The 26657-nt window shown below is 44.0% G+C and overlaps 1 protein-coding gene across 10 annotated transcripts in view; it reads left to right on the plus strand.

The window, feature by feature from the left end:
* Positions 1-374: 374 nt before the first annotated feature.
* The window catches only part of LOC122548404 (glutamate receptor ionotropic, kainate 2), a 451896-nt gene continuing 425613 nt past the window's right edge, over positions 375-26657 (plus strand). Inside the window, exons 1-3 of one of the 10 annotated variants that reach the window (XM_043687010.2) lie at positions 375-1457; positions 5136-5298; positions 8044-8483. In XM_043687010.2, coding sequence (XP_043542945.1) covers positions 8369-8483 — 115 coding nt within the window. In that variant the 5' untranslated portion in view covers positions 375-1457; positions 5136-5298; positions 8044-8368. Of the gene's footprint in view, positions 1458-3312; positions 3457-4429; positions 5299-5593; positions 5616-5796; positions 5931-7132; positions 7483-7555; positions 7718-8043; positions 8484-26657 lie in introns of those variants that run through there. The other 9 variants (XM_087982559.1, XM_087982566.1, XM_043687014.2 and 6 more) reach the window with 9 other exon arrangements.

Raw genomic sequence — 26657 nt, forward strand, 5'->3', positions numbered from 1 at the left:
TAATTGATACTGTATATTGTATGTTATTATAACCTGAAGCTAGCAAATTAAATGTGACTGTCATTGAGATAGTCAACTTGGTACTATTTGCACACACATTTAGAAATGAAATAGCCCAATAATAAAAAGAACAAGATCAAGGAAGCTAATATGCTACAATTCTTGTGCTATTAATATACATTGTCATAGAGTCATAGACATATACAGCATGGAAGCAGACCTTTCAGTCCAACCTGTCCATGCCGACCAGATATCCCAACGCAATCTAGTCCCACCTGCCAGCACCTGGCCCATATCCCTCCAAACCCTTCCTATTCATATATCCATAGATGTCTTTTAAATGTTGCAATTGTAACAGCCTCCACCACTTCCTCTGGCAGCTCACTCCGTACACATACCACCCTCTGCCTGAAAAGGTTGACTCTTAGGTCTCTTTTATATCTTTCCCCTCTCACCCTAAACCTAGGGCCCTCTTGTTCTGGACTCTCCCCACCTATCCATGCCCCCCATGATGGGCTTAGATTAGTTCACAGGTCAGTGCAACAGTGAGGTCCAAAGGGCCTGTTCTGCACTATATTGTTCTATGTTTTATGATTTTATAAACCTCGATAAGGTCACCCCTCAGTCTCGATGCTCCAGAGAAAACAGTCCCAGCCTTTTCAGCCTCTCCCTATAGCTCAAATCCTCCAACCCTGGTAATATCCTTGTAAATCTCTTTTGAACCCTTTCAAGTTTTACAATATCCTTCCATAGGAAGGTGACCAGAATTGCACGCAATATTCCCACAGTGGCCTAACCAATGTCCTGTACAGCCAAACATGACCTCCCAACTCCTGTACTCAATACTCTGACCAATAAAGGAAAGCATACCAAACGCCTTCTTCACTATCCTATCTACCTGTGACTCCACTTTCAAGGAGCTATGAATCTGCATTGCCTTTTAATTCTCTACATAATATTTAACGAAAATTACCTTCAACGGCAACTTATATTTGCTTTTCAGTTGATCGCACTTGAGATTCTAGTACCAGAATATGTGGTAACGTGGGTATAGCAACCGGGATGGTTGTTTGGGTAAATAACGTATTGATTTGACGAATGAAATGGACATGGTTGTATCAATTTGAACTCGTGGCAGATGCCCTCACCAATTCCCAATATCCCCTAAAATATCCGCCCTGATGCAGAACATGGCATTTTTTTTTTCTAGCCTTGATAATAAGTGCTTAAAATAGATGCAACCCAATCTATAATAAGTTCCCAAGCAGCAGCATCAGGTTTAAATCAGTTGACGCTTTTGTTTTGGACGTGGTCAGGTTGTTGTAGCGAGTGCCACCGTGAGGGGGCGCGACTCTCCCACAGCAGCATTAGCGGCAGCAGCAGCCGCGTTGGACAGAGTGGAGCACCGGCGCTGCAGGCCACTCACAGCGGCGCTTCTCGGATCACATCAGTTCAAGGTAAGCAGCAGATTTCTACATTCGACTTTCAAGCAGAACTTACTCTATTTGTGTTTTTTTTTTGCCAATAAATGTCAGTGCACAGAAATAATAAAGGACCACTGATCCGGTAGAATGCGCTCGCTGCAGAATTGCGTCTCAGAAGAGAATTGAGGTGTGTGTGTGTGTGCGTGTGTGTGTAATATCTTAACCATTTGACAATTTCTGGAATATAGCCAGGCGCAGAATAGAAACTCGCGTGGAAATTAAAGTGCAAAAGCCTATTAGGAGAATCAAACGCTGTAATGTGGAGTGCAATTCTGGAAGTAAGCGAGACAGTGTTGATAACCTGACCACAGTACTTCAGAACTAGAGGGACCTGGTTGTAGGTGTTTTGCACTCTGAAATGGATTTCAGCTCAGTGTCGAACCGAACGGCTTTGTTTGAATTCTTTTTTTTAAATGTCCCAGTCGTCGCCTGTGGGAAAAGCTGCAAATATGGTTCTAAAACTACCTTAGCCATTTACTCCTTGAGAAGTCTCGCCTGTCGGTTACATTTCGTGCTGCGAATACGCTCGTATCTGCAATGGATTCAGTGCGGATTGGCGATGGACGCTCGAAGAGTTTTTTTTGTCAGGAGACCGGGGTGATGCGCTTGTTTCTCCTCATTGACAATTTGCCAACGAATTGAGTTTGTAACGGAATCATGTTACAGCCTCTCCCCGCGCCTCAATCCTCACCAATCCTCAATCCCGAGTCCTGGAAGTGAAACTTCAGGCATTATTGATTATTTCATGATTTTCTTGGCTCCGGTCTCTCGCTCTCCACCATGCCCACTCCACAATGCGAGGATAGTGATTCCCAGTTGGAAACTCCTTCCATCTACAGCCACGGGGATCATTAACCCTCCAGCGGTTAACTCTCTGCCCAGCTCTGACACCTGCTGAAGATAGGGGTTGCCACCTGGGATTGGTATTCCTGGAGGCCTCGTTACACGATCTCTCTCCCTCTCTCCCCAGCCCCTCGGCCTGTTAAACGGCTTAATTCTTGCTGGTCCACGATTTTAAGAGCTGAGAGCGTTCCAGTAAAAACCTAACTTCTGCCTCACCTCCTTGCAGGGTCACTTGATGCACTTACCACCTCGGGGCTCCCAAACCCCCGGCGCCCTCCCACGTTTGATTATTGCTAACGAGTGCACAAAGGGATTGAAAGCACAGTTTGAGTGGCCGCTCCCAGTTGCCGAGTCTCCTCACTAGCTCAGAGCTGGGAGAACCCAGCACATTCATGGGGGTCGTGAAGACCCTCATAAAGGCGGTGGAGGGGGGGGGGAGCAAGTAGGGGAGGTGAGGTACGTGTGCTTTGACTCTGTCCCCTTGCTATACGGTGCAAGCATTTGCAAACTGGCTGGTAAAAGTCCAGGCAACATCTGAATTTGTGGCCAGAGCGTTAAAATGATGCACAAAGTTATTTCACAAAACAACCTGTACCACGAACAGCTCACGAGTCGGATGGGATTAGAGGTTTCGAGCCCACATGCAGGGACTGCGCCCCACGTTCCTGTGTCAAACATCTTTTTTTCAGATTTCGACGGTTTTGTCTGTTTGCTCGTTACTTCTGGTTACTGTCGTCCCTTGTTCTTGAAACAAAAACCTGACGTCGGGTGCAACCGAATTTATGTTGGGTTAAAAATATCGCCTCCATCCGGGTTGAAAAATCGGGGAGATTCGATGTGTGTGAAGGGAGCGTTTGACCAGTGCTGATCCATTAACCCAGCCCTTTGTTGGGAATGCTTGTGCCCTCAGCTCTCTCTCTCTCTCTCTCTCTCTCACGCACACGCACATATCCGTGCGGACTGGAGCAGAGATCCCCCTTCTGTTCACTGAACACACGGGTGGGCTCTGCTGGAATTAAAACCGAAGCGATTCACCGTGCAAACGGGACCCTAGCCCTGGGAGCGTGCATCCAGAAACTGACTGAGGAGAAATAGGAGGAGAGAGGTTAACCGAACTCTCAAACCAGAGGTAACAAGAGTGAAAGGGTATTCGCCAGCATTTTAAACTGCGGTTCTATTCGCTTTTTTTTCTTTCTCAGTAACGAAACATTGCCTTTACCTCTCCTGCCAAACCAAAAACAAATATTAATTTACGTCGCGATTTACTCTTGTTGGAAATGTACTTAGGGTCCACTTTTGAGATGATCTACTTAAAGAGAGGGGAGCTGGATTGATTGCACCTTTCAAATAGAGTGGCGGCACTTTGAGGCGGTTTTTCTCTCTCCCCCCCCCCCCCCCCCCATTCGCCTTGTGAATAGATGCAACAAGATCAGAACGCGTTTTGTGGATTGATTGAACTGTAGGCCAGACTAATGAAGTGGTTTTCTCCGGAAAGCGGTCTCCCTCTGTTTAACAATGCACATGAAGCGCTCACTGTGTGCACTGTACATAAGGATGCTCTGTCTTCCCTGGCTGGGCGGCCAGCTCATTGAACATGCCCCACTAGTCGTGGCCGCTGGCAAAGACGGCCAAGGCTGACTTGGCTCGGCTTGAACCGGCTGAATGACAAGAAACCATTCTTCGCCTTTTCCCTTTCTCTCTCTCTGTCACACAAACACACAGACACATGCAAACACATACAGACACCCACACACACAAACACCCACCCACACACAGACACATGCAAACACACACAGACACCCACGCACAAACACACAGACACACACACACCCACACACACACACATGCAAACACACACAGACACCCACACACAAACACACAGACACACACATACTCACACACACACACATGCAAACACACACAGACACCCACGCACAAACACACAGACACACACACACACACCCACACACACACATGCAAACACACACAGACACCCACACACAAACACCCACCCACACACACACATGCAAACACACACAGACACCCACACACAAACACCCACCCACACACACACATGCAAACACACACAGACACCCACACACAAACACACACAGATACATGCAAACACAAACACACACCCACACACAGACACATGCAGACACACAGCCACCCACACACAGACACATACAAACACATACAGACACACAGACACATGCAAACACACACCGCCACCCACACCCAGACACAGACACATGCAAACACACACAGACACCCACACACACACCCGCACACAGACACATGCAAACACGCACAGACACCCACACACAGACACATACAAACACATACAGACACTCCCACACACAAACACAGACACACAGACACATGCAAACACACAGACACCCACACCCACACACAGACACATGCAAACACACACACCCACACACACCCGCACACAGACACATGCAAACACGCACAGACACCCACACACAGACACATGCAAACACACACATACACACACAGACAACGACACACACAAACACACACCCACACACAGACACAAACACCCACCCACACACAGATACACACACAGACACAAACACACAGACACCCAAGCGCAAACACGCACACAAACACCTACACATACCCATACAAACACGCACCCACCCACACACAAACACACACCCACATACAGACAGTCACAAACACATACACACAGCTACACACAGACACACAAACACAAACACAAACAGTGCGTGTGCGGGCGCTTCAGTGAAACATGCCATGTAATGCCATGTACTTTCCAAGCAGGGCTGGAGGGAAGTCCAAACCGCTCTGGAGTTGAGAAACGCAGCGATCGTTCAGTCAGTGGATTGGGGGGAAGCGCGCACACACACACAGAGTTCACTTTCACCTGCCAACCCCGCATTGTCAGAGACTCCGCACAGCCCGGCTTGAGGGTCCTGACGCAAATGTGAGTGCTAACTGGTTTTATCTCTCTCTCTCTCTGTATTGTATCTGTGTAAGATATTGGCTATAATCGAGCTCCCTCTGTCACCCTTTCGGAATGAGCTGAACATCATGCTCAGGGAATTACACGCACACACACAAACACACACAAGGCTGCACGCAGGTACGGGGAAGGAGAGGGGATTTAGTTTGAAGGAGGGGTTTAGTTGGCCGCACTCTGGCAACAGCAACAACCAGCGCGGACAGACTGACGGTGAAAGCAGACCTGGCGGTCATTCTGTGAAGTGGCCAGGGAAGACTTGAGTTTCCACATGGGCAGAGGTTTGGGGCTCACATCCTGGCGCGGCTTTCTAGTGTGCCCACAGGGTTTCTTTTTAGACGCTTTTATTTTCGTGAGCTGCTAGGCTGGTGTTTATTTCCAATGCTGAACACCCCCCCCCCCCCCCGCCCCCAACTCATTGTAAATTAGGATCCATAGAAGTCACAGACTTCCACACCCCCACCCACCCGACACACACACACAACCCTACATTTCAGTCGGCAGACTCTTGCCAATGAATTAACAAGTTGGCCGAAGCCTGTCCGCTTTCTGCAGAGCCAGCCGGCAGCACCGAGCTGATGTCACTTCTTCCTGAGGTAGGTTACTGAGTTTGCTTTTTGCCTGGCTCCCGCTTGCTGCACTCCTTAATTCGAACTGAACAGCAGCATTTGGCTGGACAGAATGGGAGGCAAATTCTTGCAATAATTCCTGGGCTACAGATTTACCCTCAGTACACCCCCTCACCAACCCCGCTCCAAGTCGTAGGTGAAGGGAAACCCGACAAGCGATTGCATTTGTACGTCCGCGCGGTTTGGATGTGCGACTCTGAAAGCCTGAGAGAGTTTTTCTTTGGTTTCTTATCGCGGCTGCGCTGGCAGATATCAGATCCATGTTTTCACTGGCGCTGGTCGTTTTTTTTTAAAAAAAATATCCCCAAACCTGCGGAGTCCATTGCTTTCTGTCTACTCGTGTTTTTACCACAAAGGAAGCTTTTAGCCTGGACAGGAGCTTGCAGTTGACGATGTGAACGGAAGGGGTCGCTCCAATTCTTGCTTTCATTGCAAAGCCGTCATTGCCCTTGCTCCTGTCGCTCGCTCCTGATGCAGACACTGTGCCCCGCTGCTGCCTTCGAGTCTGCTCCTCCAGATTCCCCATCACTTACGATATTTGGCCTTTCAATTTCAACAGCATAAAGTAGCAAGGCGACACGTTTAAAATGTCAAAATGTGAGACTGGAGCGCGGCAGACTCCTTTTGGGTAGTGTCCCGGGATTGTATAAAGACAGTTAATGTCATGACCTTTTGCAATTCAGTCAGTAATGCAGGCTGGTTACCGAGTACCAATTTAGCAAACCATGTGACCGTTCAGCCGTGGATAAGAATTGAAAGCACTTGGACAGGCTCTCTATAGCTCTGCTTCAGTACGAGATGAACTCGTTTGGATAGATAGAGCTGGCAAACGTGCATTTAAGAAAGGTTCCCATTCCTGTTTAAAGAAAGACACTCGCCCCCTCTCCGAGTTGGCAAGATGTGTTACACCAGGGACTGACCTTGTGGGTTCGCTCCAGCTGTGAACGGGTCGCAGAGCGAATTGGACATTCCTGGGTTGACATCCACCTCCGGGAGTTCGGGGTTGGTTTAATAAACCCGGAGAATGTTGAGCTTTTGAATCCTTGTGAAACGGCTTTTCCCTCCGAATGCAACAGTGTCTGGAAGTTTCCAATCTCCTCCTCCGGCCCTCACCACCCCATACCCTGAATCCTGCTCCGGTCTGTTTTAAACAGGCGGTGTCCACGGTGGCGGTGGACGCGGCGCATTTGTCAGCGGGACTCCCTGCTTTCTGACCAGCCGCCTCGCTGACTTGGCCGCCGTCTCCCCGGGTGACAGTGCACATTGGTGACTCTTCTGTAGGTGATATGTGAGACTGGCAGGAGAATTGCTGTTCCAGACCCAACTCCTGAACTGCTTCCCGATGGGCCAGTTAATAACATAACTGCAGCCCCCACCTCCCGGCCACATCCAGACAGAAACCGAACCCCCCTAGCCCCCTCCCCAAGGCTGACAGCCGCAAAACTACAGCATTATCGTGATTGCATTGCTCACTCACTCTTAACCGGTGCTGGCCACGCAGTCCGTTCCCTTTCATAAGGTGTGTATATGTGTGTATTTGTGTGTGTATATGTGCGTGTGTGTGTACGTGTGTGTGTGTGTAGCTGTCTCTGTTTTATTTTCTCTCGCTTGCACGCTGTTGATCGTGGGGCCAGAGAACTACCGGCTCATCGGCCCTAATAGGATTTTAATAAGAGTGACTGAATGAGCGATCAGGGGACTGAAGGGGACATCGGGTTATTTGTCTAGTAGATGCCAACTCCTCGGGATGTGTGGTCAGTAGCGGCAGTGAGCTAGCTTCTGGGCTCTGTCTCTCTGTCTGTGTGTCTGCTCTATAACGCACCACGTCAGAAGGCTGTATATGTGTGTGTGTGTGTGTGTGGCAGTGCAGTGGGATGCTCTCTATGTCTTTCTTCTGTACGGTCTGACGGCGTGAATACGCTCGGTATTGATTCTCACCACTGGGTTTGTTCCCCCCCCCCCCCCCCACCTCCCCCAATTTGTGTGCCGATCTCCCCTCCCACTTCTCCCCCCCCCCCTCCCTCCGACACCTCACTCCCTCCTCTCTTTCTCTGTCTCCCTCTCCCCTGCCTCCCTTTAGCGCCGCCGAGCCGGACTTGTGTGGATGGATTTTTCCAAGAAGCCCAGAGTGTGAGGAAAGCGGGGATGTCCCGCCATTCCTTGCAGCGGAAGAGTGCTCCTTTGCGCAGTGAATGAATGAAGAACATGCGGGGATTGCTAATGGGTTCGACTCGCTCTCGGATCCCTCTCTTGTGACCATGTCGTGATCCTGTCCCTGGGCCCTCCGATCGCTCCTGCTCGCCCCTCGATCGAATCCGAGCGCGGAAGCTGCTCCAGACAGAAGGTGCTGCCGGCGGGCCGGAGGAGGAAACCAACCGCTGGGATTGATCTCAATACAAGAAATCATGAAGATTATCTGTCCGCTTCTAAACAACCTGGTCTTTGAGTGTTCGGCTAGACTTTTCCTGTGCTTGTTGTGGATGGGATATTCTCAAGGAATGCCGCACGTTTTAAGATTTGGTGAGATTTTACATTTTTTTTATACTCCCCCCCCCCCCCCCCCCCCACACACATTCAGTTTCTGAGCTCTCCCTCACAAACGCAGGTTTGTGAAACTTGTGTGGTCGACCCGTCACTGTGGCTGGGTTAATGTGTCCTGTTCCACTGATCGCTGTTAAAATGTCCAGTTTTGTTTATAACAGTCCAGTGCTTCCCCGTTTGGCTGAGGGAGTACTGTCCAACTGTCAGAGTGTGCTGTGGCCTGTCTATTGACAGTGCTGTCCTTGTTAACCACAATGGTGTATGTTCTCTTGTTTTTAGAAGAGAAGGATTTCCGCAGACTAATAACTTTTGTTTTGATTCCACATGAAGTTAACGTACCAGTCATACTCAGCGATGTTGAACTTTGTCTCTTTCTTTGTAAAAAAAAGCTTGCTGTGGGACAGCATCTTTTAATTGAACACACCTTCATAAGAGGCAGAGAGTTAAGAGATGAATGTGCATTGAGGATCAGCCGGATGTCTCCTCACCCCTAAGGTCTTCCAGCCCATTATATCCAACTATTGGACCAAATCGTGCCCATTCTCAAATCGAGAAGGTTAGCTCCAAATGGTAAACAGGCGAAGGAATGAAGGAGAGTTCGGCCTAAAACTAGGACAGAGCGCCAACCGATTTGAATAGCCACAACTGTGAGATACAAGCAGTAGGAGTGTGTCGGTCGGTATTGATGGTAAACTCTTCTCGCATGCATAGTTACAGTCGGTAGTTCATTATAGGAACCGGCAGGGGCGAAGTTCTCTCCGGAGTGTCAGAGGCGCGATTCAATATTTGAAATGTAGGTGTGAAAACAACTGACGCTCAACAACTGCCAACAATTAACGCTTTCTGTTTGCAAATCATTTCGGAGTCAGGCTCCTCACCAAGGCACATCTGATAAACTAACTGCGGGAGCGGCGAGAGGGTCAGACATCAAACCACAGCATGTGTACATCGTCAGTGTTAAAGTTGCAGGTTCAGCTGAAGTCTCAGTGTTTGTAAAGCAATCCATCGGGGCGGGGCTTGGGGGGGAGCGAGGGTGGCAGGGGGTGCTTTGCATTTGGAGATTGGCGTGGCTGTTGGCGCAACAAGTTTTAGTATTAAAAGCGCGAATGTTTATTGAGTGCTACACTGATACCAATCGCCGAAGCTAACAAAGTTAAAAATCACACAACACCAGGTTATAGTCCAACAGGTTTAATTGGAAGCCCACTAGCTTTCGGAGCAATGCTCCTTCATCAGGTGATAGTGGAGGGCTCGATCGTAACACAGAATTTATAGCAAAAATTTACAGTGTGATGTAACTGAAATTATACATTGAAAACAGAGTTATTAAGGATTGGATGCGCCGCATTCTCATTGGCTCCGTCTCTACCTTCCCCGCAGCCACAAGTTGATGATCTGAACTGTGAGCAAGGCTATCAGGAGCGATGTGATTCTATTAGCGGCGAGAGAAAGAAACGACCTCTGGCCGTTTTCTTGTACATTTCGGGAGGTGGGATTGGAGGGGGATTGGGTGGAGAGAAAGGCACAGAGCCTTCAGTTGGTTGTTGAGTGTGAGAGTGTACCCAGCAACCTGGGCTGGAACCGCCCACCGCCAATGATCAGATAGCGTTTTGACCTCGCTCTGAAAAGTCAGGCAATTCTCTGTGAGAATGAACCGCACGATCGGCGCACTGTGCCCGCAAGAATCTGACCATCAGTCCTTACAGTTCTCCGGCTCTCGCCGCCGTCTCTCCCATGCCAGAGTCGGGAGCTTCGACACTGAGAGTATCAATACAAATATGTGACATTTATAATGCTGCTGTGCCCCACGAACCTCTTTTCATGCACCTTTATTTTCAAATATGCGTGATATCCCTTAAACAGACAGCCGCGGGATCAAAGGAGAAACACTAGTGTCTTCCCCACTCCCTCCATATCCTCAGCATTCACCCACGATATAATATTCTGCTTTTGACGAGCTGAGATGCGCCACCATAATATCACTGATCTCCGGCCGGCCCTTATAGCCACGGCCGTTTTACTGGAGCGCTTTCAAGAGGGAAAGTTGCCGGTATCTAATTCTGCAACCCTCACCGACATCGAACACCCCCCTCCGCCGACCGACCTCCCTCTCTCCCCTCTCCCCCACCACCTCCGCAAAATTCAGTATCGGCATCGCACAGACCGTGAGGGTAGGGAGGTTAGGCTCAGCTCCTGCTCATTTTGGTTTGTAAGGCTTCGTTTTGTCACATACCACATACCCCCCGGGGGGGCTTTGGGAACGGGGCAGACCGGTTCCCTGAACAGATTTAACATGAATTTGATTCAAATCTGTGGGGACAAGTGCTAGGGCAAGGGGGTGGGGTGGGGTGCGGTGGTGGGGGAGGGCGATGAGATGTGGACGGCGGCTTCAATGGGGATTTAGTTTAAACCAAATCGAACTGCATCTTCGTTTTAACTTAGCACCGGCGAGCGACCTGAATTCCTCTGCCCCATTGGAGATGTAACCATTGCCCCACCTTGTTTAGTATCGACCTCGACACTGACATAAGAAACAATTCGTATTTATTTTTACTTCAGTTAATATGAAGGTTGTAGAGGGGGTAGGAGTTTGAGTGTCGAAACCTATTCTGTGAACAGGCATCAGAGAGAGAGAGAAAGGCGACTCTACTCCTGATAAGAGAATCATAAAAAACCGCTTACATTTTGTTCTGTTATTGCCTATTTAATGTTTCCAGTACCCGAGAATCGATTAAACCAGTTAAGTCTAAACATGCCATCTGTGGCTGTAACCTTCACTTCTTTAATCATGAAGCTTCGTTATTGTTACTCGCACCAAATAGCAGGTCAATGCATTTTCTTTCAAGGATTCTGAACCGCCTGCTCCCCAGTAAAAAAGATTACCACTGCAAATGCACACGGAATAATGTATGTCTGCTTAGGTGAAAACTCAGGTTCACTTCTCTCTGTGTCAAATTCAATGTCACGAACGCACAGTGCAAATAAGTGTCTCTCTCTCTCTTTCGGTGACTCCAGTGAATGTAATATCACCAGAAAGCACTGTTAGTTCACTGTGTGCTGAAATATTTTGGAGTAGTTTTTTTTTTAAAGTAAATGATTCACTGCTGTCCAGATGTTCGGGCCCATCATGTTATTATATCCTTCAGAATAACCCCCTACTCTCCCACAAATCAACTTCACAGCACGCTGGCCATTTGGACCCTGAGTTTCGATGAAGAATGCGGGAGTTTCATGCACAAACGTGCGATGTGTTCATTTATTGAGGGCGGGAGAGAGAGTTTCAGCACCCTGGACAGTGTCATCGCGGCCTCACATCCAGCCTGCTGACCTGGGGCGATGGTCTGAATTCTGACAGCAGCCACAGGCATTCAGTATTGCCATCTGAATCCAAACACGGCTCCCAGTCACCGTGTAACACAAGAAGTACTGGAGACATAATCAATCCGAGTTACAACATCGCCACGGTCAGAATTAATAACTGGAGCCCGTTCCAAGATCAGCACCATCCGTCACAGACTACAGCCGCGACTGGAAACATCGACGAAATCCCGAGTGACAATCGCAGCCAGACCCATCGTAACATTCAGGAGCCGAACTGAATACGGATGTAACACAGAAGGAGACCATTCAGCCCACTGTGCCTGTGCTAACTCTTTGTTCCAGCTGTACAATTAACCCCACTCCTTTACAAAACCCCACCCCCTTACATTGTTTGTTCACTTCCTCTTGAACATTTATTGGTGAATCGGCACTTATCACCGTTTCAGGCAGCGGATTCTAGATCACGGCAACTCACGGCATATTAACATAAATCCTCCCCCCCCCCCCCACCCCGTTGTTTGCTGTTCAAGACAAAGAATGACGCTTCAATCGCGCCTCCAGCCACAGCCAAGCCCATAGCTGGAACCAGAACTATTCTGAGCCCTTAGCCACCAAGAGAGAATTATTCACGTTTTCAGGAAGTGTTCGCTGTCGCCTCGTCACTTTTTTTTTTACTTGATCTGTAACCTAGGGTGGTGATGACTCAGACACTGCAACCGGGATTTTCTGATGTGGGGGCTGAGGGAGAGGGTGTGGAGAGACAATCACCGAAGGAAACACGGGAGGGTAAGGAAAGACAAGGGATTAAGGATGCCCTGGTGAAAAGCCTGGGCAAGCGGTCACTGCTGTAAGCAGAGAAGGCATCGGGTCTGCTGGTGTGCGGCACACCATGCTGGCAATGGAGAGTATATGGCCTGTATGGGGAGATCACCACTTTATTGCCTAGGCCGAGCGGGATTAATCACACAGCCAGAGTTTAGATCAGAGTGGTGCTGGAAAAGCACAGCAGGTCAGGCAGCATCTGAGAGCAAGAAAATCGACGTTTCGGGCAAAAGCCCTTCATCAGGAATGACACTCACCCACTTAATCACACACCCAGCTCTGATGCCCGGGCCAGCTTTTACCTGGTTAGTGTTGGAGAAAACTCCTGCTAGGCGTGTTCTTTTCCACATTTTCTAATCAATCTGTTCAGAGATGTTATCACTCAATTTTGGAACAGGTGGCATTTGAACCCAGGCCTCCTGGCTCAGAGATAGGGACATTACAGGTCCACGAGATGCGCTCGACAATAAACATCAAAGGGTCACTGTCGGCTCCTTGATTTTAAACAAGGCAAATATGATATTCAATATGAGAATGTTTCAGCCTGACTTTGCTTTGTTAATCTTTCTACCTTGTCCTCACAACTTGAAATTAAATAGTTCGATTGAAGTTACAATGGTCCTTAAACTCAAAAGGAACAGGCACTTCACTGTCTCACCTTCTAAACATCTAATGGTGTGTGAAATCTACGCAGATCTCTTAACTTTTTTTTGTTCGTGAAAATAATTAGCCTCTGGCTATTAGCTGACCATCGGGAGTGTTGCTAACAGTGAGGAACAAGAGTTATGCGACGGCTTGTCCGTGCTGAGCTAACACATTCCGCAAGGGCAGTGGCGCAAAACAAGCGACATTGGATGGGGCGCCCTTTTCCACGCAACTCCTAATATTCCGTTTCACCAAACGCAATGAAGCGGAATTGATAGGCGCTGCCTCATGTGGCCAACCAGCCTGATTAGCGTCATTGCCCGGGTGGAATTTTTACAACCCCTTCCCTTCCCTCCCCTGCCTGGATGTCAGAGAAGCCCAACTCTAGTTAGCAACTCATATTCTCACAAAAGAATGCCCAACATCTCAATTATTTATTTTACAATCCACGACTGGAATTATTTGGGCAAAGTGTAGGTTTCGAAATTGTCAGCTCACAGTCAACAAAATCCAGGCTGAATTCATGCCCAGACCTTAATTTTTTGTGCAACATCCACAGACACTGCTGGTTTTATCTTCTAACTTACAGGATGATGAATGGAACCTAAGCACTTTAAATTATTAGGAACGAGAAAGAATGAACATGAACGAGAAGATTACTAAAAGCTAACTTGCATCTTGTCAGAAACAAATATTTACCACACAGGCATGCCATTTCCAATTATCACAGTAGCTGAAAGTAACTTTATATGTAAGTGATGAAACTCCTTCATTCTTGCAAAAATACATTTAATTAACCAGTCATTCAATGTGTACTATCCTTGTCCAAACAGATACAAATACCAATGAAAATATGAATCTTGTTACAGTATCAATTACAAGGGACACAGACTTCATTAAAAAAAGCTGTTTTTGGTGGGACAGTACATTGCAGAACATCAATTCAATTAGGATTAAAAACAACTACTGTTCTCAATGTGATTGATGAAACTCCTGTGTTTGGCAGCATTATTTGCTTCTCATGGAAACATGAGAAATGTAAATACATTCATTTTGACTGAGGTGAAGGATAAATTTTAAATATTTTTTAAGATCCTCATATAAATATTCATGGTATAATTTGTGTTATATGGAAACAAATTGCATTAAGATTCAGTGGCAGTTCACTGTATTAGTACTACAATTAACATTATAAATAGGGCAGCATGGTGGCTCAGTGGTCAGCACTGCTGCCTCACAGCTCCAGGGTCACAGGTTTGAGTCTAGCCTCGGGTGACTGTCTGTGTGGAGTTTGCACGTTTTTTCCTGCGGGTGCTCTGGTTTCCCCCACAGTCCAAAGATGTGCAGGTCAGGTGAATTGGCCATGCTAAATTGCCCATAGTGTTAGGTGCATTAGTCGGAGGTAAATGGCTCTGGGTGGGTTACTCTTTGGAGGGTCGGTGTGGACTAGTTGGGCTGAAGGGCCTGTTTCCACAATCTAGGGAATCTAATCTAATCAACAGTGATACACAGGTTTTCATTGGAAATTGACCTTGGGTACCTGACTATGACTATATTCAGTTATAAAATACACATGAATTTAACATCAACAGATAACTTTCTCTCATTTAGTAATGTCACAGATACTGACACTCAATCCAATGACTGTGACTCAACATTCTTACTAATCATTAAGTCTAAACACCTCTGAATACTTCTTTCCTTTGCTCTCTCCTTCACAGTGGGTTGCACAGGGCCCAGTGTTTTATTTACCATAGATTGACTGAATAATATATTAATGAACAGGCCTTTGCTGAAGTTTGCTTACCATAAATTACAAAAAAAAACTAAAATGCATGGGCCTTTTGCCATTTCATCTATTGGACATGACTTTGAGTCATGCACATACTAATGAGATGGAAGGCTTTAGCTTTCTGCTAGCTGCTAGAGTTCTGGATGAAATACGTTTCAGCCTTGTACATATTTGTGATGAAACTAGCAATCTCCATCAAAGAGAATACGAAGATGGCAGGCGTGGGAAGTGAAACAAAATGACACTGACACAACATAAGTTGTTCTCCAGAGAATGAGGCTACAGCATATTGCTGGAGAAGCATATTGCACTCTATTTGACATAGAAATACTTTGTTTTATTAATGGGTGCCTGCCATGGGAAAATAGTTTATGTGAAACACCTGTTACATTATTAGCAAAAAAATTCAAAAAATGAATATAATGCAATTGTTTGTTGTTAAAGACATGTTTAGTAAAGCAATAACATGAAAAACAACATTATGAAGAGGTGCAGAATGAAATAAGAAAAGTGGCCAAATGCATGGCTAAAGTACTGTGAGTATAATGTTTGGGAGAACAGTACAAGTTGCCGAAAGATATTGGTATCATAGGTGGAGTCTAAGCAGAGTAAAGAAAGGAGATGAGCGTCATAAGAAGGGGATGGAAAGTTAGAGTTGAGAATACAATGCAGGGGCTTATAAATTAGAACAGGCAATGGGTAGGGAAGAGTGAATTTGCAGAGAAAAGGAGGAATGGGCTATCATTGGAAATTGGTGATGTGACGTTATGGGATAATAAATGGGCAAGAAAGTTTGGATGAGTTATAGCTTTTGTGCAGTGAAAGTAAAAATTCATTGGCAAAATGTTGATTCTGGAGGGTATGAAGGTCAGTTGAACAGCAGGAGGCAGTAAGTAGAGGTGAGCAATGTTATTGCTTTGATGATGGATTAGAGACAAATAAAATTGAGTCTGTTATAGACATAAAGAACACAGCTTGAAAGCATTGTTAATCAGTCATGGAGCATTTCATAATACTGAGGCATAGCTTACTTGTTATTTAACAAAAGCATCACACATTATTTTTCTGTGGATCACCATTCTTCATTTATAACATGAAACATTGAAAGGAAATGTGGTAAATAAAGATTTGTTCATATATCGTACCCTTTCATGTCTTGCAGTGCTTCACATTCACTACCTATTACATCTGTAAAAATAATATCAGATTTGAACACAGAAATAACCTCTTTGAAATAACCTTAATAGTGAGATGAATGACAAGTTAATCTTTTTTTTTTACACTGTTAGTTGAGAGAGAACATCAGGACAATTCCAGAAATCTTTTATGTCTGCTTGAACCACTGGAATAGGTTGATGGTACAACAGTTTAAAATCTCATCTGTAAGCTGACACCTGTGACATACTTATTGCCTTAGTATGGCACTGGAATGTGAACACAGATTATGTGCTGAAATCCTGGATGCGGTTTGGTGAACAACATCTGACTCTGAGACGAGGATTCCATCAAGTGAAATAATATTATGTTCTGAACCACTTTTAACCACAACTCCACTTCCCTTAACATAGTCACAAGTTAACTATCTGTTTGCTTTCATTAGGTCATGATCTTGAACCTCGAGCAGTTTGTATCTACGGAGAAACATATTTGCAATTTTTGCTCAGATTTGCTGGATTTTTTTATTCTCTATTTTTGGTTAAGGAGTTGCAGCTTATCTTCAATATGTACAAGGTGGAAGTATAGTATTCTATGTTATTTTCTATGTTAGCATTGTTCTCCAATCAGTTGAATAATGTTCTCCCCTAGTTTTGTTATTGTGCCAGACCTATTGTCTGGCAAAATGAGTATTCCTCTGAAAATGTAGAGTTATTGGTTATGAGAATAAGCTGAAAAGGTTGATTCATTCTCACTCCTATATTGTACGTTTTTCTCACAATTTGAAAGCAGTTGCAGTGCCACAGATTTGGAATAAATGGTAGATATCTAAAATCCATCCATCTTATAAGACAAAATTGGATTATTGCTAAATTGATTTTCTTTGATGATTAAGTTTCAGTAAATCAACAGTGATTAATTATTTTAACTTAAAAGCTATCTATCACTTTGTATTTTGGTTAAATTGAATAAGACAACTCTCAAATGGCTGGACTTTGGAAAATGTGCAAAAAGCAGTTGCTTCTTACAATTCTACCAAAGTCAAACCACAGATTAAAGGCACACACAGAACAGCTGTTGTGACTTGGTTAAAAAATTCTTTATTTGAGCATTTTTATTATTTAATTGCAGTTGATATATTTCACTTACTTTTAAGGTAATATCCATTGATGTAACTATCTTAGAGGGAAATCTTTTCAGAATAATTGCCATCTGAGAGCCATTATGCAAAGGAACAATAATAGTTAATCAGCAGGAGAAAACTGCAATGTTTAATTTAGTTTGATAATCATTCTAAAGATGCTGTTTCTGAAGCAGTAATGGCCCATATTCACCCAGGATGGAGGAAATCACAGTCTACGAGAAATTCGTGTAGTAAATGATGCAAAGCCAAAGGGAATTAATATATGATTTGAGTGGATTATTGCAAAAACTTGCTGAGTTCATCACTATTGCAGTTAATTGACAAGCACACCCTTCTGCAACAAGATACTGTAGTCAGTGTATTTTTCTGTGGAATTTATTGCTGCAACCTGATTGCTGCAAATCCACTGGCCTCACTTCTGTTGCAAAGTAAAAGCTGTCACTTTCAAGTTACCAATCCAATTGGACTCCCAGTAAAATAAATCAGAGAGCCATTTATAAGTAGGTCAGCAGCACTGAAAACTAATGTACTTCTCCAGAGGCCACTGGGCTTGAAGTTTTCATAAGATTTTGTCATACACTAAGATGGTATATATGAAATGGAGGATGATCTCAACATATCTGAATAGATTCAATTGTATTTCTGTTTAGTTATTAAATCTAGTCTGATGCAGCAAATAGAATTGTTGTGGAAGTAAACTGTATACAAGAGTTGGTTGTTAAAACTAAAATACAGTAGTACCATTTTAAATCATGTATCTGCTCCAAGCTTCTGTGATGTTAAGTATCTTAAACATCAATTCCACATGCCTTCCATAGTAAAATCAGTGAATTACAATTGCTGACTAGCAGTACGTAATTGCATGATAATTTGTGGCAGATGAATTCAGTTGGCATGAGTGGACCATTAACTCATTCCCCAATAGCTGTGTAAATGGATTAAGTGATTTACAGTGAAATAAAGATTATATTTTAAAAAGTCTTATAAATCTATATAAAACGTTTTATGTTGGGTAATTCTGTTTTGGGCCAAGAATGTCAAATTCTCAAACAATGATATTCAATTATGGTTAAGTTATTGCTAAATTATTCCTTCATATGTTATTATAAAAGCTGATGATACTTTGTAACACATATTCCTATAGATGTATTGAAGAATATGATATTATGACCCCTTATTTTTAAACTATCATCCCTAGTTCTAGATTCTCCACAAGAGGAAACATTCTTTCCATATCTACACAGTAAAGTCAGGTGCTTATCAAACATACAAACCATCTAAGGTACTGGTTTGAAAATACACTGACAAGTAGCATTAGTTTGATTGCAGACCATATAAAAAAATGCATTTAGGGAGCAATAAATTGCAGGGCTGCGAACATGAGCTAACTACATGATTGATTGGTGTATTATTTATTCATTTTAGCAATGATGTGCTTAGTAGCTAATTATTCATATTGAAAGCCTGTTAAGAAAGTATCAATAAGAAAATTAAAACACTCAGTAGAACATAGAACATAGAACAATACAGCGCAGTACAGGCTCTTCAGCCCTCAATGTTGCGCCGACCTGTGAAACCGATTTAAAGCCCACCCATCCTACACTATTCCATTATCTAATGACCATTTAAATGTCCTTAACATTGGCAAGTCTACTACTGTTGCAGGCAGGGCTTTCCACGCCCTTACTACTCTCTGAGTAAAGAATCTACATCTGACATCTGTCCTATACCCTATCTAATCCTCTGACCATCTTGTATGTGTCTATTAAGTAATCCGTTAACCTTCTCTCTAACGAAAACAGCCTCGAGTCCCTCAGCCTATCCTCATAAGACCTTCCCTCCAGACTAGGCAACATCCTGTTAAATCTCCATTGCATCTTTTCCAATGCTTCCATGTCCTTTCTATGATGTGGCAACCAGAACTGTACGCAATATTCCAAGTGCGGCCGCACTAGAGTTTTGTACAGCTGTAACATGACCTCATGGCTCCGAAACTCAATCCTTCTACTAATAAAAGCTAACACACCATATACCTTCTTAACAACCCTATCAACCTGGATGGCAACTTTCAGGGATCTATGTACATGGATACCAAGATTTCTCTGCTCATCCACACAACCAAGAATCTTACCAATAGCCCAATATTCTTTATTCCTGTTAATCCTTCCGAAGTGAATCACCTCACACTTTTCTGCATTAAACTCCAATTGCCACCTCTCAGCCCAGCCCTGCAACATCCTTCCGCACTGTCCACAACTCTGCCGACTTTAGTGTCATCCACAAATTTACTAACCCATCCTTTTATGCCCTCATCCAGGTCATTTATAAAAATGACAAACAGCAGTGGCCCCAAAACAGATTCTTGCAGTACACCACCAATAACTGAACTCCAGGATGAACATTTCCCATCAAACAGCACGATCTGTCTTCTTTCAGCTCGCCAATTTCTGATCCAAACCATTAAATCCCCTTCAATCCCATGCCTCCGCATTTTCTGCAATAGCCTATTGTGGGGAACATTATCAAACACTTTACACTACATCAACTGCTTTACCCTCATCCACCTGTTTTGCCACCTTCTCAAAGAACTCAATTAGATTTGTGAGGCACGACCTACCCTTCACAAAACTGCGTTGACTATTCCTAATTCAATTATTCCTTTCTTGACGATTATAAATCCTATTTCTTATAACCTTTTCCAATACTTTACCCACAACTGAAATAAGGCTTACTGGTCTATAATTACCAGAGTTGTCTCTACTCCCCTCCTTGAACAAGGGGACAACATTTGCTATTCTCCAGTCTTCTAGCACTATTCCTGTGGACAATGATGACATAAAGATCAAAGCCAAAGGCTCTTCAATCTTCTCCCTAGCTTCCCAGACAATCCTAGGATAAATCTCATCCAGCCCAGGGGACTTATTTATTTTCACACTTACCAGAATTGCTAACACCTCCTCCTTATTAATCTCAATCCCATCTAGTCTAATTGCCTGTATGTCAGTATTCTCATTGACAACATTGTCTTTTTCCTGTGTGAATACTGATAAAAAATATTCATTTAGCGCCTCTCCTATCTCTTCAGATTCCATGCACATCTTCCCACTACTGTCCTTGATAGACCCTAATCTTACTGTATTCATTCTTTTAGTACTGACATACCTATAGAAAGCTTTAGAGTTTTCCTTGATCCCACCTGGCAAAGACCTCTCAGGACCCCTCCTGGCTCTTTTTAGCTCTCTCTTTAGGTCCTTCCTGGCTAAGTTGTAACACTCAACATCCTAATTGACCCTTCATGGCTCATCTTTACGTAAACATCCTTCTTCCTCTTGACAAGAGATTCAACATCTTTATTAAACTACGGTTCCCTTGCTCGATCACTTCCTGCCTGCCTGACAGGTATATACTTATCAAGGACATGCAGTCGCTGTTCCTTAAATAAGCTCCACATTTCAATTGTGCCCATTCCCTGCAATTTTCTTTCTTTCCCATCCTATGCATCCTAAATCTTGCCTCATTGCAGCATAATTGCCTTTCCCCCAGCTATAAATCTTGCCCTGCAGTATATACCTGTCCCTTTCCATCACTAAAGTAAGCTTAACCGAACTGTGGTCACTACCATCAAAGTGCTTACCTATCTCCAAATCTAACAACTGGCCAGGTTCATTACCCAGTACCAAATCCAGTGTGGCCTTGCCTCTTGTTGGCCTGTCTACATACTGTGTCAGGAAACCCTCCTGACACTGGACAAAACACTGACCCATCTAAGGTACTCGAACTACAGCATTTCCAGTCAATGTTAGGAAAATTAAAACCTTCATAACAACTCCCCTGTCACTCTCACTCCTATCCAGAATCATCTTTGCAATCCTTTCCTCTACATCTCTGGAACTTTTCAGAGGCCTTTTGAAAACTCCCAACACATTGACCTCTCCTTTCCTGTTTGTAACCTCAGCCCATACTACCTCAGTAGACGAGTCCTCATCAAACGTCCTTATTGCCAACATAATACTGACCTTAACTAACAATGCCACACCTCCCCCACTTTTACCACCTTCCCTGTTCTTACTGAAACATCTAAACCCTGGAACCTGCAGCAACCGTTTCTATCCCTGCTCTATCCATGTCTCCGAAATGGCTACAATATCGAAGTCTCAGGTACCAACACATGCTGCAACTACACCCACCTTGTTCCGGATGCTTCTGGAGTTGAAGTAGACACACTTCAAACCACCTTCCTGCCTGCCGCCACACTCTTGCGACCTTGAAACCTTACTCATTACCTCACTACTGTCAACCTCCTGTACACTGGGCCTACAATTCCGGTTCCCTTCTCCCTGCTGAATTAGTTTAAATCCTCCCGAAAAGCATCCCCCCCAGGATATTGGCACGCCTCTGGTTCAGTGTAGACCATCCCGCTTGTAGAGGTCCCACCTACCCCAGCATGGGCCCCAATTACCCAAGTATCTGAATCCTTCCCTCCTGCACCATTCCTGTAGCCATATCAAGTTTAAACATCCAGTCTTCAAGTACACAAAAGCAAAATACAATAGATACCAGAGATCTGAAATAAAAGCAGAAAGTTAGCATGTCAGGCAGCATTCATGGAGAAACAGCAATAACATTTTGAGTTTAAGGTAATTGTTCTTCCTGAAGAATAGTACTGGACTTGGAACAATAACTGTTTCGATCTCCACCAATGCAGCCAGACCTTATGAGTTTCTCCAGCAGTTTCTGTTTATAATTGTTATTCTTCATGGGTCAGCATAGCCTTATATACAGGAGCGAAGTAGCTGGACCTAACCCTGTCACCATCTGACATTTATGCACTTTATCAATAATAGTCCCTGGAATCTGATCAGAAGTGAAAATTCTGATTGATTTAGATTTCATTCTTTTCTAGACATTTTCTGTAACTAATTTTTGCTTGACTGAGATTAGTTTATTAAGTACAGGTTTGGAGACAAAACCTGAGTTTATACAGTGGCGCAGAAAGTTTCATTTTTACCTGACCCACTGCATTCACATCGATCTCTTCTTCCACCAATAAATGTCAGACATCTTGATGTCCCTGTTTTACCGCATGGTGCAGAGCATTGAGGTTTTGACTGCAATGCACATTGATAGATTTGTCAACATCTGAAAAGATTATTTATTTTGATATTCTCTTTTTGTCTACACCTTTCTCAGGAAACTTTCTTGCTTTGTTCCATCTCTCCTTACAGTAGCAGTTCACAATAAGGCATTTCTTATGGGCATTAGTGATCTGATTATTGTCTCTTTGCATGAACATGGGATGTGGTTGCTATATTTTTTATTATGGGGCATCAGAGTTGACTTGGTCCTATACTTAGCTGACAACTATAGACTGGTAAGAGGTAATTAGATAATGCAGTGGAGAAACTGTAAAATGGTGAGGGAGGATATGGGTTGGTGGAGTGCCCAGTGATGAACTGCTCCCATTGCCTCTTTACTAGGGAAGATAAATGACCACCGTCCCACCCAGAAACTAATTGAGCCACTTGTGCGCCTCTCTCCTTTTGCCACCCAGCAGATGGGCCCTACAATATGTGGGGAGGGTATCTGCTGAAACCTTTGTAAATCAGATGATCTTATTGAGCAACCTATGGCCTATGGAGGGGGGGGGCCCTTGACAGGGATCACGTTAACTAAAATAGCAGCAGAACATAAGAAGTAGGAGCAGGAGTAGGCCATCTGGTCCATCAAGCTTGCTCTGCCATTCAATAAATCATGGCCAATCTTTTCTTGGACCCAGCTTCACTTATCTGCCTGCTCATCATAACCCTTACTGTTCAAAAATCTATCTTTACCTTATAAATAATATCAGTGAGGTAGCCTAAACTGCTTCACTGGGCTGTTGAAGATTCACAATCTTCTAAATGAAGAATTTCCTCCGCAACTCAATCCATCACCTGCTCACCCTTATTTTGAGGCTATGCCCTCTCGATCTAGTTTCCCCCACCAGTAGAAACAACTTCCCTGCTTCTATCTTATCTATTCATAGAGTAATAGAGTCATAGAGATATACAGCATGGAAACAGACCCTTCGGTCCAACCCGTCCATGCCAACCAGATATCCCAACCCAATCTAGTCCCACCTGCCAGCACCCGGCCTATATCCCTCCAAACCCTTCCTTTTCATATACCCATCCAAATGCCTCATAAATGTTGCAATTGTACCAGCCTCCACCACTTTCTCTGGCAGCCTGTTTCATACATGTACCACCCTCTGTGTGAAAAAGTTGCCCCTCAGATCTCTTTTATATCTTTCCCCTCTCACCCTAAACCTATGCCTTCTAGTTCTGGACTGCCCAACCCCAGGGAAAAAACTTTGCCTATTTATCCTATCCATGCACCTCATAGTTTTGTAAACCTCTGTAAGGTCACCCCTCAGCCTCCGATGCTCCAGGGAAAACAGCCCCAGCCTGTACAGCCTCTCCCTATAGCTCAAATCCTCCATCCCTGGCAACATCCTTGTAAATCTTTTCTGAACCCTTTCAAGTTTCACAACATCTTTCCGATAGGAAGAAGACTAGAATTGCACGCAATATTCCAACAGTGGTCTAACCAATGTCCTGTACAGCTGCAACATGACCTCCCAACTCCTGTACTCAATACTCTGACCAATAAAGGAAAGCATACCAAACATCTTCTTCACTATCCTATCTACCTGTGACTCCACTTTCAAGGAGCTATGAACCTGCACTCCAAGGTCTCTTTGTTCAGCAACATTCCCTAGGACCTTACCATTAAGTGTATAAATCCCGCTAAGATTTGCTTTCCCAAAATGCAGCACCTTGCATTTATCTGAATTAAACTCCATCTGCCACTTCTCAGCCCATTGGCCCATCTGATCAAGATCCTGTTGTAATCTGACATAACCCTCTTCGCTTTCCTTTATTCCCTTCATAATTTTGTACATGCTGGAAGTGCTGAAAAAACTCAGGAGGTCTGGCTGCACCTGTGGACAAAGCAATGGAGTTAACATGTTGAGTCCGATAGCAGTCTTCTTCAGATTGACCAACCCTGGCCCCACACACTGGCACTCATTAGCCGGGAGGGTGGTCTGTCTACTGGTGCCCTATCTGCTAAGTTCAGTCCCAGCAATAGCTATTGTTCCAGATCGTGTTGTTGAGACTGCTGTGCTGTCAATTCTTTGACCAGATGGCAATTCTTCAGGGTTGACCCTGCCCTGTAAGTGGAAACAAGTGCTGATTGTAACTAGTGAGTAGCCAGAGAGCTTAGAAATGTAGATGGGGATGACAAAATGGACCAGGCAAAGTTGTTTCCAGTTATTGGGGCTGTCACTGAGGACCCCTTGGCTCCAACAAAATTCTGTCCTATTAATGCACTTCACTTGGTGGCAAATGGATTGTAATTGAGAACAGGTGAATGGCATGATTTTTGTCCTCTCCCAACCATTTAATGCACAGCAAATCTTAAAATACACCATTCACTGCACTAATTTGAGAATGATTGCGAGTTTGTTCTTCAGTAGTTTAATAATAAGTGGGAACCGACTAGCCTGTCAAATCTCCCCGGTGAGGACAAAGAATTTAAGTTGAGGTGATATCAATTCTAATTCTAGTTAATGAAGATATGAAGTTTTTGGTCAGAGCAAGAAGTGAAAGTAAAATAATGTTGGAGCTTGTGTTTTTTGAGTGACGGCTAATACCTCCATTGTGGACAGAATGATGATACACGTTGCTCTGTAGTCTTGACAACTTAATTTTATGTCTAACCAAGAGCTAGGCAACATGGCAACAGATCCTGTGTGATAAATGTTTCCTGTGAATATTATTGGTGACAAATACAGAAGTGGTCTTTGGTATTTGATGCTAAATTGTTTGTGTACAATACAAAAATAAACAAATAAAAGGTCTAGAAAATAAAATTCTCTATTCACTAAGTACCACAGAGCTATTGTGCAGAGCTCGGAGTGAAGTTATGTTTCAGTACAGCGCTTCAAACATCCCCCAGTCAAAACATTTTTTTTTTTCACATTTCTTGTCCAAAAGCAAAACTCTGTAGATCATGAAGATCTGAAATGTAAACAGAAAGTTCTGGAGAAACCAAGCAGACCTGGCAGTATCTGTGGCAATAAGAACAGAGTTAACATTGATTTCACTATCACTCTTCCATAGAACTGAAAATTCTTCATTTTTGAAAGCATTTGGTTCATGCAGTTTTGAAGTTAAATGTGTGCTTCTAATCTAATTTTATGACTTAGATGGGTCAATATGTTTCTGCGTTTTGACAATGCATCTTTTAAGGAAGTTTAAATGAAATATTTTCATTATTTTCCAGTTCTCAATCAGATGGATTATTAGAACAGCATCCAGTCCAAACTCATTGCAGAGCAATGAGATGGTGACTGCATGTTTTGGAATGCTGGGTGGCATGGTGGCTCAGTAGTTAGCACTGCTGCTTCACAGCACCAGGGAGCTGGGTTTGATTCCAGCCTTGGGTAACTGTGTGGAGTTTGCTCAAAGCTAAGGAATTTAGATATACTGCAGCATGTTTGCATCCATGTATCTATATCATAATGCTAGAGGAATGACTAAGACTTATGATTAGGTCATATGCATGTCCTTTAAAGCTTTATTGCATATCTGCTGTGAGACATAAAATAGCATGCCCGTTTTTTCCAAACAAAATTCATCCCCAACAACATTATATATAGTCAGGTGACCATAAGATGTAGGAACAGAAGTATGGAAATAAAAACTGGAAAAATGGAAATAAAAATATGGAAATTCAGCATATGGAAATAAAAACTGAAAGAATTGCGGATAATGTAAATCAGAAACAAAAACAGAAATTGCTGGAAAAGCTCAGCAAGTCTGGCAGCATCTGCAGAGAGAATTCAGAGTTAATGTTTCGGGTCATTATCAGACTCTGCCAGGCCAATTCAGCTGTTGGAGTCTGCTTCACCATTCAATAAGGTCCTATCTGATCTGACAATCATCAAATCCTCTTTCATGCCTTTTCTGCATATCCTTTGATTCCCTTATTGATCAACGTGTCTATCTCAGCATAAAACATACTTAACAGCTTGACCTCTTCAATCCTCTGTAGTAAAGAATTCCACAGATGCACCATTCTCTGAGAGAAGAAATTCCTCCTCATCTCTGTCTTAAATGAATGACTCCTTTTTTCTGATGCTGTCTGGCCTTAGGTTCTCTCACAAGGAGAAATAACTTCTCTGTATTGACCTTGTGAAGTTCCCTAAGGATTTTGCATGACCTCTCCT

Source organism: Chiloscyllium plagiosum, unplaced genomic scaffold (genome assembly GCF_037043375.1).
Source record: "Chiloscyllium plagiosum isolate Xiang-an unplaced genomic scaffold, Cpla_swu_hap1 HiC_scaffold_3, whole genome shotgun sequence".
NCBI lineage: Eukaryota > Metazoa > Chordata > Chondrichthyes > Orectolobiformes > Hemiscylliidae > Chiloscyllium > Chiloscyllium plagiosum.